Here is a 21,741-nt window from a genome sequence, read left to right as displayed (position 1 = left end):
CCCGTTTGCCGGAATAGCGGACGCGCTTAGAGAGAGAGAGGATGAAGAGGAAAGGCAGGGAGGTTAACCAGATATGAATCTCCGGTTTGCTACCCTACACTGGGGATGGGGGATAGGGGTTAGAAAGATGAGAGAGAGGAAAACGCAAAAAAAGGAAAAAAATAAAACAACAACACGTGGAGACACACACACAAAAGGCGTTCCAGTTAGACTCGTTCACACAGGCCGGTAGATCGCAAAAAGCACAATAGCACTTGCACGGCATTCTTCTGTGACGGTAGGTCCTTTCAATGTTGTAGAATTCTTTTTTCGGATAGCGCGCTTAAATTTTAGCATCTCTTACTGATGCCGCGCTTAGCGCACGCTCTTCCGTAAACGCAACGAGGACGATAAATTCGCAGGTTGCAATAAACGGCCGAAGCTGCGCAAGCTTATCGGGGAAAATGGTAGGCGACCCTAATCTTTTACCTAGGTGTCTCTTAGTGGCACTCGCACCTCGGCGTTCTTTAGGTTAAGCAAGCGGGCGAGGAGCGAGGGAGGGTGAAGAGAAAGCGCATGTTACGCGCCCTCTCTGGCGCTGACGTCTGAGCATGTAACGAGCGCGAGCGAGCAGGTGAGCGCCAGGAGAGGAGAAGCGAGGAGTGACGTCACATCCGCTGAGCTAGGCAGATGTTCAGTATATGCCAGGCAACTATTTTCCATTAAACAGCCGGTTAAATATCATGACACCTTCTTGTCCGTCACGTCATTAGCGACGCCATTACTTCCGCTTTCTACTTCCGGGCTTCCAGGAATTTCACCAAATTCGTGCTCACGTAGTCTACGATTCTGTGCTTCGGTAATTAGTGATTTCTAATCAAGTCTAAACAATTTAGTAACCAAACTTGTTACTAAACTTCTGCTCTGATGTCATATGTACAATGAAACCGGTGAATTTTGTACTGTGCTATTTTTTTGTTGCGATTTATTTTGAATTTCATCCCCCGGTTTTCTCAGGAGGTGAACCGGAAGTGCTGTGCAAGAAAAAAAAAGTGTTTCACTCAATGCTCGTGCCAACAAAAATATTTATTGCAGCTCTATACGCGTTTCCATTATGTGATATATTAGTACTGGCTGATGCGGACAGTCTGTCCTGTGCGTTGCGTGCAAACGGAGCGAAGTGTGGCGCGACTGCCTCGAGACTCGGGAAATAGTGAGAGGCAGCGCGTGGGAGCGATTCATAGCAGCTGCCGCATACAGACCTCCACTCATGGAACATTTTGTTTCCATATATGCCATCGGTGGCATCACCGGTGGACGACGCGTTACTATGACGCCATCCAGTAGCCATCGTCGCTGCAGACGTCTTGTGCGGCACTACGCTTTTCTTCTCACACTTTTGTCATACTCTCCTCCTTGGGTTCTCTTCGCTACCGCCCTCTTTCATCCCCCGCAACACTCCACGTTCGCTCTTTCATCCTTCGCTGTGCTTTTCCGCTCGGTTACAAGGGACGCCGACGCAGGAATGGGTACCCAAGAGCTGAGCTCTAAAAAGAAATGCAGGAAATGCTTAAAAAAGCTCCAGTGTACTACAACAGAGCACCCGAACAAGTGCGCATCGATTAAAATTAACCTACCGGGAACCAAACCCAGTGGGCCTTATACGCACTGGGCAGGGTCCGCCGAGCACGAAGTGGCATATTTGGCTGACCTTCCTTGAAAACAAGACAGCTTCCCAGATTTCGCTTCTGAAGACTGGCTGTGTGACGTCATGCTCCCTCCCAAGTTCTTTCCTCTCTCCTTGAGCCCATAAGGATAGGTACGCCCTTTCCGACTAGCCGTATTGGTCTGGCTCGAAGCACAAACATGGCAGAATTTGGCAGTGTCCAGAAAATGGCTGCAACTGCACTTGAAACTGTCTTGGTTTAGCTGTGACCAACTTTCTATTTGACTCACCTGCACAGACTGCATCTGCTGATCTCGTTCATTAGTGGCACATCATGAATGGGGAGACAGTGCCCCCCTTTTCAGAGAGATGTCTGCACATTTGTGCTCACATAATTGAACAGGCAGCAAGCAGCACTTTCTGCCACATTAGATTCGACCCCCCCACTCCCTATGGTGTAGTTATGTGCCATTCATATTACGCATGCTTATTTAGACATACCTGCGAGCTTTTTTTGATGCTAGCTTTTCGCCAGACTTTATGCTTTCAATTAGAATACATATGTGCTTCCTGCAGGGAACTGCCACAGTACTGTTTCGCACAATGTGGTCCGCTGGCCACAAGGGGTCTTCAAGTTAAAGGGTGCGTCCAGGAAAATAAGGTTATCCAGTCTATGGTCACACCTTTCATAATTCTATCAATAGACCAACTAAGATATCTGGTGTGGCATTTCTGACGACCTGTGTGAAACTGCCTTGTCTACATTGACTCAAGCCACAGTGTAAACTGCGTTTCCTTCATCAAGATCAAACCAGAGCTCGTGTTCACAACAAGCAACACTGCTTTGGTAATGGCCCGAATAGGTACGTTTTGGCTACAGCTATTTGTGTGTATGCGACAGCGCAAGCCTCTGACGCTCACCTACATGCCCAAGTGGCTCATATATGCGTAAAAGAGCCTGCAATGGTCAGGATGGGCAAGCTGGTAAAGTAAAATGCCTTGTTGCAATAAAAAAAAAAAAACATAGATACAAGCAAGAAATGCTTTTCTTCTGTTTCTTATCTACATCCGCATCTTCTTGCATTATGCGATACGGAAGCATGTGATGGTGCAAGTCTGGAAATGCCTGTTAGATTACGGCTCGCCAGGCAGGTTACAGAAATGTGCTCGGTTGTCATGGCAACCATGGTGACAAGCTAGTTCTGCACCTTGGTCACTCAGTCACCCACACTGTGTGTGAACATTACTTTGCCACACTAAATTGCAGTACTTCAATTCCTGTGGCTCAATGCTCTCACTTTACACTCACAATGAGTCAGGCACACGGTACAGCTTGGCTCCGACAAGCACTCGTGTATTTGTACAGAAGCATGACATAACATCGGCCTGTACACAGCTGTCAAAGTGAAAACAAACAAACAAGTACATATCGAAGTCAGCCGAGGACAAAACAAGTTGCCCGGCTGTGATGCTACAAAATATACAAGAATAATTCCAACAAGAGATGGGGCGAGGGAAGAAGGGCATGTGGAAAAGTTGCATCGAGAAATAGTGCATATAGTATCTTGGCAAGGACAGGAGGAGGCAACTAAACAGTGACCAACGAATGTGTCGGCAGCACGTCCAATGCATTAATTGAGCACGTTGCCCTCGGCGGTGGGACTGCAGACAGACCTACGTCAGAAGTTTATTTCTCACTGCTTTGTGAGCAAGTGACAGGCACCTTGTCTTCGAAGCCGAACTGCGTTCGGCGCTGCTTTCAAGGAAAGGCAGATACTGCTGAATGAGCAGACACTTTCAGCATCATTCGTACGGTTATCAAAATAGGCTTTCGCGTTTGTTTAGTGTATGTATTTCACATATCGCGCTAGCCCATTTTCCACCGGAAATAGGTGCTCCTCCAATGCGGCAGCAGCCAGACAAAACCAGCTCAGACTCAGCTCAGATCAACCATCCACACGAGGACTTTTCCCAACCAACCCACGAGCTACATTGGAACAACCCCAGTTCCAAGGCCATCAGATTGGAAAAGCTGCAACAATGCTGATCCTCACGTTTGAAAACTATTATAATCGGCAGGGAATGCTATCAGTACAAGTTGTGGGCAAGTGTGGCTTCCAACAATGCCTTCAAGGGCAGGAGTTGCTGGTGTTCCAAAATGACAAACACTTGGCAGTTAAATTTAGATTTCAGGCTTCCAAGATTGCTTGGTGCGCAGCGCTGTTTAAAAGAAAAGAGCCAAAGACAAAGCCTCAAATAGTCCTGGGCATCACTTCCACATATCATTCCTGTTCCCAGTCTGTTTGCAAAAATGAGATTCCAAACTGAGGCTAAGCTTTGAGTGCAGCTTGGCCAAACATAAAAGAGCCTTTCACTGTACTGTACTGCATTGCCCAGATGCAAGTCACACGAGCCAAACATCCACACAAGTACAATTCCGTCTTGAAATTTCAGAGAATCAACAGTGCGACACTATCACTTTAAGCATAGAGAGTACGGCAGCAGGCACCAATTCTACACATTTCGGTCAGCTCCCAGTAGACACATAAGATGCAGGTGCAGTGGCATTCGTCATTATCAACAGCAAAGTCCTGACGAACCATTTGAAAAAGTAGGCACAGAAAAAAAAATGCAGGTGCTACAGGAGTGGGAAGAATGGCACAAGCTCGTCAGTCTTGTTCCTCTAGTGTCTTGTGTTTTCTGCACCTATCTTCAAACCGGGAATCCTTATTCTCTTTGCCGTCTATTGTTCTAAGGCAAAGTTTTGCTTACTAGAGGCTTGACAGTCATTTGCCAAGTACTAAACTGAAATCCGATTATCAGCAGCAATGCCTTGCTTGCCGATTGCTCACCGATGACTTGCCGACTGCCAGTGCAACGACACGCAATTACCAATGGTAAAACCTTGATTAGTGACTGCTGGGTAATCACTTGGCGCCTACTAGTGTTGCAATGTCTGCAATGCCTTGCTTGCCGATTGCTCACCAATGACTTGCTGATTGCCAGTGCAACGAGACACAATTACCAATGGTAAAACCTTGCCTAGCGTCTGCTGGGTAATCGCTTGGCGCCTACTAGGGTTGCAATGTGCATTGTTATTAGTGGCAATGTCTTGCTTACCAACCGCTCCTAAATCGTGTCGACCGCCAGTGCTGCGACTTATTAATTGCAAAATGTTTACGGCTGCTTGCCAACATTTGTTGACGCCATTAGCGTTGCAACATATGCCATTCCTGGCAACAGTCTTGCTTGCCAACTACTCACCCATCATTTGCTGACAACCAGTGCTGTGATGTGTTATCATTAATGGCAAAGCCTTGCTTATCGACTGTTCGCCAATCATTTGCCAAGTGTTGCAATGCATGGATGTCAGTGGCAAAGTCTTGCTTCGTAACTGCTCACCGACCGTCTGTTTATCTACCAACTACCAGCATCGCAACAGGCATAATTATCAGTGGCATTCTTGCTTATTGATTGCTTGCCATCAGTGTGGCAAGATACATCATTCCTAGTGGCAAAGCATTTTTTATCCACCTGCTCATTAATCATTTGCTGACAAGTGCTGTGATGGGTTATTAATAACAAAGCTTTCCTTGCTAAATGCTTGCCCATCATTTGCCAAGTGTTGCGACACATGGCTATTAATGGCAGTCTTGCTTTGCAACTGCTCACCAATCCTACGAAACTACCAGCATTGCAACAGGTACAGTTACCTATTAAGAGCACAGCTCGGCCATCATCAGCTGTTAGAGTGCAGCATCAAAGCCTACCCAACAAAGCCAAACTGAACGACAGTGTGGTACAAATATGCACAAAGAACGACCCGTACATAAAAAAAGCACATGGGCACACTATCAAACATAACAAGAACTCTGCCCAACTGCATCTCTTTGGCGGCCCAACAAACAGGAAGGTGCGATGATGGGAACACAAACAGACACAATCTTTTGGCAGCACCAGGTTGCCAGCTGTGGTAAGGGCACGGAAGCATCTAGACTGCACGAGGCTTTCAGAAATGAAAAGAAAGAACGGACCACCAAGACTGCCAGGTTTCTCAGAACAGCCAGCAGACATGCATGAAAGGTTGCTTTGGCAAGGTGAAAATGATGCCTGTGCCAACAGCCAAATGGCTAGAAACCTTGTTTTCTTTCAAATGCGTGGCAGGAAACTTCAATTTTAGGAAGACCAAACAAGTGCACGAGACATTCACTATTGAAGCTGCAATTCATGGTAGCAGGCATCAAGAGCAATCTGCTCCATATAAATTTTTTTTTTCCAACCGAGATACAGGAAAGAGCCATGTGAACAAAACACTGACCGCTGCTTCATCTTCCAGCCGACATGCCAGAAACTTCTTACTGCTGTATAAAGTGCAAAAATCATACTTTCAATCGGTCCCATTTCCCCTCTCACAGGCACTAAAACCTATTCCAAACTGAATTAACCATGCACAAGTCCAGCGGGTCATGCCTGATCCGTGGCAACTATGCGGAACATATCTCTTGATGCACTTTTAACATAGCTTCCACTGACCTCAACGCAACTGTTTCACGCTGAACAAACGCATCTTCGTCATCATAGCTGGAGCATGCACCGCGCAGTCCCCGTTTTAGTTTGCAGGACACATTTTGGCCAAGTTTTTTTACGGTGCGGATGTCGTGCACCATACAACCAACATGCCAATGCTTGGTTACGCAACCTCAATAGCACATTTCACATGGATGTCCCATCACTTCTCAGTCTGTTTGCTGACCAATTACAAGCTCTTGCACATACATGCATACACGCACAAAGAAGTGCTCCATAGATAGAGACCACAGTTGCTCTCTTTATATATAACAAATGAAAACATTTTTTTTTGCACTCCTTCAGCTACTGCAGCCCCTTAACACAACCTGCACCAACATTACTGCAGCTGGCAACTCGTACATCTCAACCCTTTTCTTCACCAGCCGCAGGAAGCCATCAAAGTAGCTGCTACATGCTGCCTCATTCTTAAGCTGCTCTTAATGGCGGTTGCTAGTTCTCCCGCAGTATTTTGACGGCATTGGCGAGGCCTGCAAGTGGTGCACATGTCCAGTGTACTTTTCATGGTGTGTAACCAAATGGGGTGTCAAGTGAAACGGTCATTCCAAATTCCAAAGCATGGTGGAGGGCTTGTTTTGTCTGTAGATAACAGATGGCGCCACTGCTCCTTCTCGAATGCTTTTTTTTTTTTTTTGCGCCACAACAGGCAATTGCATGCACCTGGTCTATCCTTAAAGAAACAGGCAACGCAGCGAAACATAGTATTAAAATTTATGCACTGCTTTAAGCCGCAGCTGTGTTAATTCGACCTTGAACAAGCCATTGCTTTAGCTGGAAGAATCGTCTATACTTGGCCCTCCTATTTATGTAGTTACATTTAGAACTTTTCAGTGCAACTTCGCTGATTGAAATGAAAAACAAAAAGTAGCAAACTTCGGAAGAGGAGGGGGGGGCACTTTTTGTTGACCTACACGGTATTGCTAAGCTGTGCTACGTTCTCGCTGAGCAAGGCACATTGCAACCTCGACCACTACCTCCTAGTGGGCAGCTTTTTCCAGAGTTGTCCCATATTTATAGCAAGCTATTGAACATCTTGTTTCTCAATGGAATATAGCTTCAGGTAGTCGTTTTCTCTGATGCGGTCTGTCGTTTTACAGCTTCCCTCGCAATCCCCCCCCCCCCCCCCACCTTCTTACGGGGGTGTTAAAACATTTCTTCGACAATTCAGAGTGGCACCCTGCTAGACGCACCTGGCCTTTGACCTGTGCCCTTTGAGCAGGGCAAATGTGACATGCTCGCAGACGCAAGCCAGCACTTCGATGACATCCCGCTGCCGCAACAAGACACTACTCACACACCAACAAAATCCTACTCTCCTTCACAACAACAACAAATCTAAAAAATAAAAGGAAATATCAGACTCAGAGCAATAAACACAGCTCTATAAGTGAAACAGAAGCATGAAAAAGAAATGTAGTAAAGAGTGAGGAATAGTCTGTACAATGCTACGACACAAGCCGCGTAAAGAACCACAAAAAAACAGTGGCAAATCGTGACTTCCATCCACCACAAATTCAGTGCTTGCGAGGTGGGCCGGTGATGGCAGAGCCCGAAATCTCGCTTAGACGGCATGACAATTTGCTGGCTCTGGTGTCCAAACAGGCCCATCAAAGCTTTCTTTTTCTTTTTAAAAACGAGGTGACTGGATGCTCCTGTAACTTCTCTCTCAAGTGTGAACAGCAACACTCCATCTTCGAAAACTGCCAACTCGACTACTTATCAACTACTCGCCGATTATTCGTACAGTGTGACACCAGGTTGCACGTGGTTGCAACCATGGTACTCTCGGCACTTGTCGAGAGCCAAAGTCCAGCAAAAGAAGAACATTTGTTTGTTCGCTAATAAATCAGACAAAATGACAGCTAGCGACAAAATGTATAGGGGCTCCAGCTATCAAAGCAGGACACAAGGTTTGCGACCCTCGGTGAAATCAAGATCTTGCAACAACGCAACGAAAAGAAGTTTCTTTTCTCCTACAAAACTGGGCAAAATGCAAACTGGAATATGAACCCAGCGTTAAGGCAAGGAAAAAAAAAAAAAATGCGCACAATGACATATTGCAGCATCATTCCAGCTGAACCGGGTCGTAGCAAATGCCACATCGCAACCTATCTGCAACAGTCTTCTTATTGCCTCCATCTGATAACCAACACTGCTTGCAGTGGCCTTACTTTATCTTCAACTTTGGAAAAGCGTCACCCAAGATAACAATGGCATGTTTTTAAACGCGGTAGTGTGGCTACATTAAGAAATCTTTTAAACCTTGTACATGAGTTGGGACCGATACGTCCAGATAATTAAAAAAAAAGTTATCACTACAAATAGACCAAGAACACACAAGTGGGGCTACTACTACGTGGGGCCTGTTACTACATACGACATGTTTTGCATAACGTCGGACACTTTTTTTCTCCCCAATATCAATGCAGGAAGCGGTGGGCTTGCGTGAAGTGCCTCGATTTTTTTTTTTCTAGCGAAGCTTCGAAAAGGCAGCACAGTCGTTATACTTTCATTTGTTTGCACCCTTCCTCTTATTATAATACAGTCCCGCGTTTTGCGAGCTCCGGTCTACCTAGGGTTGCCCGACCACACGATCGAGCAGAAAAGAAAGGATGCTCCTTTCGTTGCACCTTTCCCACCATCATACCTACGATGTAAACTAAACTGCCTATCAAAAAGACAAAACAAATCAGAGGCTGGGTGGCAGCAATGACAGAAAAATAGAAACTCTCATGACACTGCCAACACTTCTCTCTCTTTCCAACTCTTATTTCAAGGTGCATATGTTTCACCTGGCTCAAGAAAAAAAAGACGAAAAGAAAAAGACCAGTCGCAGATGTTGCCGTCACACACTTCTTCGCGCTATGCTACCTCTGACAAGAGTCTGTGCGAGTCTGCTCGAGACCCACCCCAACCCCTTGAATCCAATCACCACCGGCGAGTTAACTTTGCATGCACAGCCAACATCGGTGTGACAATACATGTACTGTTGAGAGGCATGGACCGACCGTGAGCCACATAGAAGAAACCAGGCTTGCAGCGTGTGGCACGGTCATTTGGCAAGCGGTCAGAGGCTGCAGGACGAAGCAGCATTGTCGATCCCAGCACGCCTCGCCGAGTTTCCATCTGGACTCACTTCCGCCAAATGCTTCATGCCGCAGGGCTCTGCGAAAGATGCAAGAATGCCCGCGAGGGCTCCTGCCGGAATACTGTCCATCGATGCTGCGGTCTGCATCAACGCCGTCAAACCACCGAGCAGCTAGCAACGAAGTTGGAGTCCATCCTCAGTTCCTGGCTGTCTGCACGATGTCCACGCCCAATGGCAGCCAATGCGCAGTCTTGCGAAGGCGGTGGCCTTGCAAAGCAAAATGCCACGTCTGCGAAGTCGCTTACAACGTACGGCCTCCACAAACCAGTCTCGACGAAGACAAACCACCACCTCTGCAACACACTGCCATCACCACATCCATTTTTTTTTGCGACTGCACGACACTGTTTTGCAGCAGACGACGACAAGCGATGCTCAAGAGATCTTCCTTCCCGAAGGAGGGGTTTTTCTTATTTCATTTTTTTTTTTTTTGGCAGCGGGTTTTTGACTCTGCACAACTGCAGGGACTTGGTCTGAAGCAGGTGGGAGAAAAAGCCTGTGACGGCACACAGCGGCGGGGAATTTGTTGTTATTTTTTTGGCGCGCGGCGAGGGAGGAGAACTCAGATGAGGCGTGGCCGTTTGTGCGTCGGCGAGTCCATCACGACATCTCCGGGGCTCGCGCTTCCCGGAGCAGTCCGCTTGCGTGATTCAACGTGGCGCGCAAACTCCTCGGCGATGAAGCTGCTCAGGCTGGCCGCACTGCGGAACCCGGGCGGCGATACGCTGCCTCCGCTGTGGCCTCGGCCCGAACCCAGGGCTGCAAGAGAACAGGAACGGTGGTAATATGATGCTCACATATCAAGGCCAATGCATCGGCTACAAAACAATGAGACGGCAGCCATGGAATAACACATCTTCATTATATGTTTTGATGAACAGTAACACAGTAGTAATCCGAACTCATACCTGGAGCCAACAAATAAGCTACGAGACAATGCTCATGACAGCTGTGAATTACCATGCTCTCATGCACATAACCTGTCCTTGTGTACTGATGAAAAGAAACAGTTATAATCCAAGTTCACACCTGCGGTCAACAGATAGGCTATGAGCCAATATCTACGGGACACTGATGACAGCTGTGAATTACCACACTTTCACGTGTATAACCTGTCCTTGCATATGGTGACCAGAAACAGTGGCAATCAAAGTTCCCATCTGGAGTCAACGGACAAGGTATGAGACAAAAACTACAAGACCACAACAGAGACAGCTGCGAATCACCACATTTTCGTGCATACAACCTGCCACTCCATTTCGACCGATTTCCAAGTACCGTACTTTCCGGGCTATACTCTGCACCCGGTGTATAATCCGCAGGGGCCAACTGAGGCCTAAGATAGATTTTGTTTAGCTCGTCTGCAACTGGTAAACAGTAGGTAAGCAAATCAGCGCCTGGGCCCTTTATCTGACTGCATATGCTCTTAAGCTCTCTTGGTGTCATCACAACTGTTCTTGTACTTTGCACCTAATATGAAGTTGCATACTGAATGCGTTGCGCATTTCGAAACTTGGTTTTGCACAAGTACTCACAAATCTGAACACTGAAGAGCAGCCACCTGAAGTATCACAAGCAGCATTCACTTGCACATCACGGGCGGCCAGTATATAGGCTCGAAATATTGCTCATGCGAAGCGATGATCATAGCGGCGCTGATTTCTCTAAGTCACTAAGCCGGGGAAAGAATTTGCAGGCACAGTCTGGCCTCGTTACTTTCAGGTGCAGCTCTAATCTTTAAGAAATAAAGTCGTGTATAGCCTGCACCCATAGAAAGTCTGCACCCCTGTGAAATTTCAAACAGACGACAGTCCAGAAAATGTGGTAGGTGGGCTGTAGCATCACACAGCAACACTGATACTGTGGAAGATGCCGCAGTGGAGAACTATGGATGAATTCTGACCACGTGGGAAATTTCCAAGTTGTACGAAAAGCTAAATGTACACAGCCATTTTCTGCATTCAGCCCTCCATCGGAACGGGCTTGTGCATCGAACTCGCAACCTTGTGCTATAGCTGCAGAAAGCCACAGTAAGGGGACTGTCGTGCATATTACCCGCGCAGATAACCGCTTACAACAGCGTTCATAATCCTTATCAAAGCAAACCGACTGTCAGCAAAAACCACCAGAAACAGTTTACTTCTATGTCCAGCGAAGACCCGTTTCCCCTACTGCTCCCTTTTGAATCGCGATGCAGCTTCACGGCAACACAAATTTCCCCTTCACGTGTGGCTTCACTGCAATGTGAAGTGATTCGTCACAAAGTTGCACCTGAAGGCAGCTTTCCTACTCAGTTCTTAAATTATGAACTCTTTCTTTTCAGCGTGGACTACACGGCAGTGATGCAGAACTATTGATAGTACTATCAATAGCAGAATTACTATCAAACCATCAATGAAAAGCCCTCTCAATAATATCACCGACAGTACAGAAATGCATGACGTACGTGATGTAATCACTGCAACATCAACTTGGCAACGTTTTCCTGTTTATCCCAAGCCATGCAGACTGTGGTAACAATTGTAGCCGTCTATATACTTGCAGAGAACGCGTAACTGAGCACAGCAGACGGATACCCTCTGCATTATGGCAACAGAGTTTGCACATGGTACAGCTTTCCGTGCTGATGGTATAGGTAGCACCACAATGTTCACCAATACCTGGAGTTACAGCCACAAGCTAGGAACAGCTACCCCTTAGAATTCTGGAGGCAAAGCCAAAGCTCCACAATGCCACTCTCTGAAGTGGCTAGGAAGCATACTTGTGTGTTCCTGTGTTATAAGTAACACTAGGCCGCATGTTCTCAGCCGCCGGATAAACATAATTTCAAACGGGAGGAGTGGACTGAAGGACAAGAAAGCTGGATGTCCAACTGTCCAGTTAAAACAAGAAAACTGGTATAGATGTGTATAACTGCAGTGCCAGAAATTTTAATGAACTATAATCACTTACATGTTTAGATTTGAAAATAGAGAAGACAAACTATTTTGTTGGTATGGTGTAACGACAATTAATTTTGAATATGAATACAGTCAACTTCCGATAATTCCACCCAAACGGTACCTATAAAATTCGTCGACTTATGCGGCGATTCGAATTACACAAGATGCAGAAAAAAAAAACAGCAGGACACCGCTGATCCATTTGGCTGCATATTCGCCCGGGTGTAACACCCCCCCCCCCCCCCCCCCATATACGCACCCACTTTGTATGTGTCCAAAGTAGAATTCAAGGTGCACACAACATTTAGAGAGAAAAATTGGCAAGGGTCTAAAGTCCGCTTCTCTGCAACGCATTGTGATATGAGGTAAAGTATACGAACGCCGTGAAGGCAGTTTGGTTTGGTGTAGCTACCTGTACAAAGATATTACAGATAAGCCTCCCAAATTGGCTGGTTGCGCACCGCAATCTCAGACAGTGGCAAATTTCCTCGACCTTCAGGCTAAAGCGTAGGCTTAACAAGAACTGCTTCATCAGGTGTCTGCTACATAAGTTATGGTTTGGCTTGGAGTTGACACAGTGGCTCTTTTTCACATGGAAAGCTAAAATATTGCATTGCCAATGATATCAAGGGTGTTGCGACAACCTGACCGGCACGACCCTGTTCGCGGGTGACCTCCGCTCATTCAAAAACATTGTTATGCAACACTGTCCACGTAATAATTATATCATATTTTGTGATGCAAAAATATGAGTACACTTAACTACATAACACTACTTTGCAGTTGTGAAAGTGAGGTAGTAGTAGTAGTAGTAGCATTGCCTGCTTCGCATGAAATACAGTCAGTACTTGTGTGTGCATCGTCTGCTGTTCTACCTGTTCTAAAATGCTGTTTCTTCAATTACCCAAGTACTACACGCTAAGCAGCTGAAATCAGCACTCTGCAAAGCATGAATATTTTGCTGTGTAGCAACAAAACTTTGCTCTGTGTCGGTGAACTGAACTCACCACTAACAGTGCTGCATGCCTGCCAACCAGTGAACACCGAAATCCGTAAAAAAATCTCACAGATACAATAGCAGTAAGGGGGTGGGTCAGTTAGCATGAATTTTTATCCAAGTTGTCCCTGAGTCCACACCTTTCGTGGGATACACATGCACTTTACAAATGATGATTTGCCTTTTAGATGCAACACATAAGCAGCAGCCAACTTGGAACAGCACAAACTGACAGGCAAGACACAGTGACGCTTATCAGCGACTTTGCTGTTCTCAATTTGCCTTGCTTTAGCAACTTGTCCGAATCTAATTGCTCGTGTGGGGGTGCCCTAAGCACACCCTTCCCCCATTCCTCAAGCAATTAATATCTAGTGAGGAGCCGCGGGAGGCTGCCTTGCGCAGCTCGAGGCCCGACCTTCAGGAGGCCATCCTGGAGTGGGCTAAGAGGATAGAAGAGGCCTACTTCAAGTAGTTCCTCCCCCCACCCTCTATTCCGTTGCCCCCTTCCTGTAAGGAGGGATAAATAAAGTTTTTCATTATCAAAGCAGGTACCCCTCTAGAGTTTTTTTGCTACTGGAAGACTCCCCGTGGGTAAAGCCGGAGATCGAAATATTAAAGTTTCTGTGAACAGGATCTATTTGTCATAGAACTCAACAAACCATTCGAAAAAATCGCAGATGAGCCCACAATCCGCAAACATTATGAAAAAAAATTTGTGACAGTTGGCAGGTATGGCACCGGTAAGGAGAAAGGTGCAGCCCACCTGACGAGATGGCCAGCGCCTCGCGGAACGTGTCCAGGTCCACGTCGTCGGCCTCGTCCGCCCCCACGACGGCCGACCGCTCCCCGGCGGCAGCAGGGCTCAACCTAGACGGCGGCGCAGTGGCCGCCACGCGGGGCTCGAGGGAGAGGCGTGGCCGGGGCGAGGCCCAGCCATGGTAGTGGTGGTGGTGGTGGGGTGCCTTGCCGCACAGGAAGGCGAGCAGGTCCTCGCGCCGAATGTGGCGCTTGCGCTTCTTGGCCCACGCCAGCAGGTCCTTGGTGCGGCGCTGGTAGCCCGACTGGAAGCCCAGCTCGCTCACCCGCTTCTGGGCCTCCAGGCACTCTGCGCACAAGGCGGTCGATTGATCGACACGGGTCAAGATATGGGAACAGCAGATAATTGGCAGTTATACTCATTTCACGTCGTAATTTTTCGGTGACAATCGAGTCGATGGTCTTCGATATTCGCTTCAAAACTCTATTGACTTGAAGGAGTTTCATTGCTCGACAGCTGTTGAAACGCCAAACTTGACAGCTCTCGAAATCGTCATCTCACTGCATCCACGGTTAAATCAAGGTTTAACGGCATGCTAACAATACGAAAGTGGACAAAGACAGGCAAATCACACGAACACTGTCAGTGTACACATAATGTATAGCCAACAAGCACACGTCCTAACCCAACACAACGTGGAGAGTAGCAAACATGACCACCAAGCAGTTCCCTCCGAACAGGACCAAGAACAGATAAAACTTCACAAATTATCAGACAGCAGCATGCACCTCAGTGTTTGCACGAGTGTTTTAAGTATTTTCGATTCAGAAAAATAATCCTGAATTCATTAAATCAAGGCTTAACTGTATATACTAAAAGCACAGAAAGGTACAAAGACAGGGGAATTGCATGAACACTGTCGGTATATCTCCTTCAGGCACTACGCGCAAAATTGTACTCCAAGATAGTGTATCAAAACCACTGAATTAAGTAATGATATTTAGAGCTTATTGCATACAAGGACACTTCTGGCTGGACCAGTGCTGCAAGTTTGAACGATGCGTGTAAAGTGCCCTAACAAAACGACTTGGATGGTATACCTGGCTGGATGTTTGCTAACGGAGTCAGTATGTCGCCGTGCAGTAGGTTTCTGCCTTTCAATGATTTCCGCAATGTTTTACATCAGACATATTTTTCAAGAGCCTGAATAGGTTCTTAGTAGGCTACACACTATTTCATGTGTAGTAGGCTACACATGAAATAGTTGATGTTCTCATATCTTACGTTCCTGTACAGAGAACTGTCCACATTCTGTAAAGCTGACAAAATGCAAGGAAGAATTTAACACTGTTAGTCCATTAGCAGCTATGCTCTTTTCATGATTCTGAAGATGCAAGATATGTGGTGAAACTAAATTTTGTACGGACAGAATTACTTGGCACCTGAAGGGGAAATCCACAATGTATTACTAACAAGCACAGTTGTGATACTCTCTCAACATTTCTTTAATGTAGTGTGTTAGAGGAATTGCAAGTGTGACTACATAGCTGCCAACCCGAGAACTTTAAAATATATAAAATTTCCACAGACACAACCCCCAAGGGGAGCCAGGAAGGAACGAGTATAAAGATTTTTGTTTACTTTGCTACAAGTACACACTTCTTGCAGGGCCCATCATAAATTAATTAACGATAATTTACCTTTAGATGCTGTAGACAAGTAGCAACAAACTTGGAAGAGGAGAGACTGACGAGTAGCACATTGTTTTGAGGTTAAAAATGATTTTTTCGTGACTTTGCTGTTCATTTTGCCTGATGCAGGAATTATTTTAATAAGCTTGCTCGAAGCAGGTTTCCTTGTGGTGCGAGACTTCCAAGGACATTTTTGAGGACCAACAAGCGAAACGTTTTCTGGAACATGCTTTTTCGTAAAGTTTGATGACACATTAGTGAAATTGTAGCACGAGCCCAAATTCGTAAACTTTACGAAGAATTCGGGAAAGTTGGTAGGTATGCAGTGCCTCTCGCAAGAACCGAAAGGAAGAAATCTCAAGTGATTAGTCGGTGGCTCCATCTGGTGGCTAGAGAAAAATACCAGTGCACTGGCACTACGGCCTCAGAGCTGGTAGTTGGTAGCGACAACTGCGCACAGCGTGGTAGGCAACAGTACACAAGCGAAAGAAATGCCATGAAAAAAAAAGAAAGACGCTCAAATACGGCTTTTCACTTTCATGTGCATGTTTCTATATGTACGGGCCTGGAATTCATTGCGTCTGTGTTTGCTTTTTACTTGTCTTCCCCACTGTGCCCATTTGCCACCACACAATAGCAGCTGTGTCGGATGGCGAGTGAAGCTCAAAACATGAGGGACCTGTCCTTGCTTACTAGCTAACAGGAGCACTGTTGGCTGCATGGATTTATAGGCAGCACATTTAAACACACACACACGCATAGACAAAGTCCTTTAACATTTACATGCTGTAGTGCAACCACTGTTCTGAAAACTCGCCAAGTTTGTCGAGTCTTGGGCTGCTTTCAATGGAACCGAACTATTCTTTATCGACAAATGGTTAAGGGGCCAACTAGAGAGAAATAACACGAAGTTTAAGCTGATAAAGTATTCTTTCAAAACCACAGATTTGCTAATTTCACAGTAAGAGCTCGATTACTAGAAGATTAAATGGAAGCCGAAGTTAAAAATTTTTAAATTCTGTGCCACAGCCCCAGTGTGACACCACTAATTTCGAACTATCTTGTACTTAAGTTGTTATAGCAGTTAGCTTCTGAAACTTGTAAAGTTACATTTTTTTTTAGAATACATACAATGTAGTAGTCATTCTTTACCAATAAGAGTTAGTAGACTGGAGCAAATACCGCCAAAATCTATGACTGCACCGTAAGCTACTGCGGGAACTTAAAGGCATCATCACGACTTCTCTTTGGTAATTTTTTTCTTTCTTTTTCTGGCTTATCGAGCCTCCTCTCAAGGTAAAAGTTGCTTGTATTGTACAACAAAGTGTGTGGTGTTTAACGCAAACAAGCCGTTAAATGCTTAACTAACACTTTTGTAAGCTCTAGCTGAACCAAACGTCATGAGATGGCGCCACCAGCTCTGCTGCTCTAAGGCCCCGAGATAAAGTTTTGAAGTAGCCCCATTTTTCATCTAGCCGCCATGCTCATCATAGTGCTCTCCCACCATTGCCCGATCGGCTGAGTGCAGTGACATGGCATTTCAACCAGTTAGCAGTGGTGGCTATTCCTTTTCATTTGAAAATGTTCCAAAGCATAGTTTACACCAATTTACTACATATGAACAAGGATTTACTGCATGAAATGCAGTTTTGAAATGAGTACTAACAATAAATATAGTATGACACAGACTAAAAGCTATTTGTTCTAGCATGCTTGCTGAGAACTCTGGAACCTTCTTGTGGATACTAGCTGCGCTCAATTCAGGAGGCAGATTAGCGGAAGAGGGAAGCGGGAAAGGAGAATTGTGCTACCTTGAAGCATACCTAGGGGCCTTATGCTGCTCAAGTCCATGTCTCTGGTATTCCCTAAATGGTAATATGTCATATGGACCGGCTAAGACTGTTCGATGATGTACTGAACATAAACACGTTAAAATCTACGCAGTGGACTGCCCTTTAGTAAACTGCTGTTGCGTGCAACAGTTGAGTGATTCCTTTCTAAGCCACCAATATTTTTTTTGTCTAGAGCAAATTTGGTGCCCATTCACGCCACAGTTGCACATCACGATTTTGAATGACTGAGTGCAAAGCATGTTTCAAACAATGAAATTTCATACTGAGCGCTTTGGAGCTGCAGTAACCACACGGGCGAAGCTCACGTTCCAGTTTCACATACACCAATTGGGACTCGCAACTTTTGCACTTGCAAACACTTCGCAGAAGACCCGGGTACCATGGGCACTTTTGAACGGCTATGCTAGCCTATGACTCGATAGGCAAAGGCTCAAGTTGATAACGGTGCTCGCTCCCCACTTACTTTTCTCATCTTTCGTTTCGGCAAAGTCTAAGCTGTGGTGGGTCGCATCGGCAGATGGATGGGGAACGAGGGACAGGAGCTCCTGTGCTTGTCATTAAACCAACAAGCAGGGCCCACGAACGTGATGAGGTAAGACATGTTCTGTTATTTATGCTTTGTTAGACTGAATGATGACTAACAACAAATTAGCTTGTAAGCACTGCTGCTTTAGGCAGGCTAGTTGGTTCCTGCATTCATCACCCGTGTTAACAGCGCAAAATGTTTTGATTTTTCACTGGTAACTAATCACAAAACTTCCATTTCTGACCCCTATTTGTGTCTTGTGAGAATAAAAACACCTGCGCCTTTTGTCTATTGGCCAGCGCTTCATGTATTGCTAGCACAAGATGCTTTTCTGCTGGCAACGTGAACGCAGCGAAGGTTACTTTAAATTGAATGTTTGTTTTTTCTTTAGTTAAGTAGTGGCATATCTGGGTGGTCATTTGAGAGCCCTCTGACCATGCTACGAAGGTGGTGCAAAACAGCTTTAAAGCCATGTTACAAGCATAACCAGAGACGGAAGCAATGATCCCACTTCCTTATCAGTGGAGCTCGCTGATGCAAGCAGTAACGCTTTGTAGCAATTGCGTGACCTTCTAGCGCTGCCAGAGTACTCCGAAATGACCACCCGGATATGCCATAAATATGTCACCACATTTCAAGGTGAACAATGGCCCATGGCTTTCAGCTCAGAATGAAATTCCCCCTAATGGAAACAAGGCAGTTATGCAACAGCTGATGAAATTTTCGCCAGTGAAGCATGAATTTTAAAAGATGACGTTTCTTTTGAACTTCATTTCCGAGTCGTATCTGTTTCATGCGGCTGCAAGCATTGCCTCCGTGTAATGCGCATGCACGGCACATGACGTAATGGGGTCGAACCCAGAGAGTTTCTCGCTAGATTACCAATAGGGAAATCTGGTGCTGCTGCGCTGTGGTACGCATGGGAATGTCGGTGTATTGTAAACTTCACTGGAAGATGTAATATGCGTGAATGGAAACATTTTATGAAGATTTTACTTTGAGAATGCGTTATTTGTGTAGCCATATTCACGTTTTCGACAAGGCCTCTTACAACACCACCCAACACAAGCCTCGCAGACACATATACCGTCATTCCCTTGATGGCACAGCGCCTTTAAGGAAACTCCCATAGACGGTGGTGCCAGGTTTTCCTCTAGGTGTTATAGTGAGAAACTCTATGGTCCAACCCATAGAGTTTCTCACTATATTACCTAGAGGGAAATCTGGCGCTGCTGTGCTGTGGTATGCATGGGAATGCCGGTATATTGTGACTTCATAATGGCATCGTTCTCGGAGAGCCAGGACACCTTGAAGACTCGCCTGGCAAGCACCGTTCCGTCTGTCACAATGATCCATTTTCTACTAAAACAGCACATAAAAATCTGTTTTAGCTTTATTATTACACAAAAACATGGTTTGTTTAACTATTTGAACTTGTTATTGCATGTACAATTATATGATACGTAAGATGTATCGGCGGGCCGCTAAAGTTGAAGGACAGACAACAAGATTTGCGCTCGCTTTGAAACAGTTTGTCGTCTGTTCTTGCTTTTCATCGCTTGGTCATGCATTGTAGGTGAGTAAAGATGTAATATGCGGGAATGGACATATTTTATGAAGATTTTACTTTAAGAATGTGTTATTTGTGTAGCTGTATCCACGTTTTAGACGAAGCCTCTTACAACACCAGCCTCGCGGACACATATACCATCATTCCCATGACGGCACAGCGCCCCTTAGGAAACTCCCATAGACAGTGGCGCCAGATTTCCCTCTAGGTGTTAGAGTGAGAAACTATGCTGCAAGCACTGCCTCCGTGTCATGCGCATGCGCGGCACACGACGTAACGGGGTCGAACCCTTCCATTCTTTGGACGGGCTCGCTGACGCATGGCTCGTTCGAACCGATGCGATATGCGTGCGACACCCCGCGCTGGAGCCGCCACTGTGCACGTTTTCGCAGTTTTGAAATGCGTCGATATCACGACGTCGGCCACATGGCGTCGCGACAAGTTATTTCCCTGCACACAATTAGAAACGCTGATTTCGGAAAGGGAACAGCGGGAAACACCACATGCAAAACACGAGATAACGCGATCGAAGTCACGTTACACGATAAAAGCCTTTTTGAGATTACGCATTCAGGCCTCACCTTTGTAGAGATTGGTGACGCTCGAAGCAGCGTTTTGGAAGGGAACCCACAGTGACACTCCGTGCTGGCGATCTGCAGACGGCAATGAAAAAACTATTTCAGCGCCAACGCAGGACAGATGATTGTTCGTTTAAACACACAATAAAATCGACCTGTCTCACCGCGCGCGTTGGTACTTTTGCGAAGTGTTCGGTAGAGTAAACTTTCGGTCGAACGAGCACAAGACGGCGCTTGACGATGAAACGAACTCGGAAATGTGCGCCCCGATCCGAACGTGTCGGAAACGTGATATTTAATGCATGCCTTTTTCTTTTACAAGGCTCGTCGTCCCTGGAGACTTGGGCAACTCGCACGGATCTGCTTTTGCGAATTTCTTTTTAATTTTTAAGCCGCGATGGTACTATCCAGAGCTCGAGCGAACTGCGTTAAAGAGGCCCTCCGGAAATGAATAAACCATCGAAAACATCGCAGAGTGACGTCGTGGGAGATTAAAAATAAAATAAAGACGGCAGAGGCAAAAGAGACTATTCGTTCGTATTACACACCCTCCGCCAACACCCCTCTCCTCGTTTTCCTAGCAGCAGCAGCAGATCGTGCCCCTAAGCCTAGCGGTGCCTGGGTGTAGAGTATACATACGCGTACGGCACAGCGCAACCCTCCCACCGACGCCTTCGGCTGCGGGGTCGTCCAGCAATAAAGTCGTCACCGACCGACGAACAGCAGTAATAACACACCGCGCCCAGAACTTCAGACCGCTCGAAGCTCGGTAGAAGTATAGTACCTTTGTACAGCTGCGCTACGCAGGTAGCCGAGTTTTGAAAGAGGAGCCACAGCTTTTGAGACGATGTGTCGCGTTCGTTCTGAATCTGGCTCTCCAGATCGGGCGCCCGTTCGACTTCCTCGATGCACTGTCTCTCCCAATTGGTAATCCACGAGTCCAACTCGTCGGCTCGTTCTGCCATGGCTCTCTCTCTTTTCTTTTTCGAGGATGGTCGTTTGATGGGTTTCACCGCCGTCGCACCACTAACAACGACGAGGCTGCAGCCAAGGCGGCTGGTGGTGGCGCGTAGCAGGCGCCGTTTGATCACGAACGACGTCCGCTTCTTCGCACCTCCCCGATTGTGTCTTTTGTTTTCGAAATTTTTTCACGGACGAATCCCTCGGGCCGGGCCAGGCACAGGACAGTCTTCGGGGCGACTCACACGGCCGCGCAGCACTCTTTTCTTTTTTTGATTCACGATGCAATAGCACACACAAGGCAGTTGCCTTTCGGGAAGGCCACCAACAACTACGCACAGCGAACAGGCAGCGGAGAAGAACGAGCCAGTCGTTGGGCTCTGGCCGTTCTGAATGCAAAATGGCAGCCAGGGGGCGCCTAGCGACAGATTACGCAACTAACAAAACAATAAAACTGAAATTTACTGCCTACCACGCAAATTAATGA

At 46.4% G+C, this 21,741-nt stretch overlaps 1 protein-coding gene across 1 annotated transcript; it reads right to left on the bottom strand.

Moving 5' to 3' along the window:
• Window positions 1-2,978: 2,978 nt before the first annotated feature.
• On the bottom strand, window positions 2,979-21,655 carry LOC126528982 (HUWE1-associated protein modifying stress responses-like). Its single transcript, XM_050176586.3, has 4 exons — window positions 21,079-21,655; window positions 20,298-20,369; window positions 14,083-14,424; window positions 2,979-10,139 (listed from the first exon to the last, which is right to left on the bottom strand). Exons 1-4 carry the CDS (start codon window positions 21,257-21,259, stop codon window positions 9,943-9,945), a joined length of 792 nt encoding a protein of 263 aa, XP_050032543.1. The 5' UTR covers window positions 21,260-21,655; the 3' UTR covers window positions 2,979-9,942.
• Between the last annotated feature and the right edge of the window lie 86 nt (window positions 21,656-21,741).

The sequence above is a fragment of the Dermacentor andersoni genome, chromosome 8, assembly GCF_023375885.2.
Source record: "Dermacentor andersoni chromosome 8, qqDerAnde1_hic_scaffold, whole genome shotgun sequence".
Classification (NCBI taxonomy): Eukaryota; Metazoa; Arthropoda; class Arachnida; order Ixodida; family Ixodidae; genus Dermacentor; species Dermacentor andersoni.
The sequence above is the reverse complement of the archived record's forward strand: the minus strand, read 5'-3'. Positions and strand labels throughout refer to the sequence as shown.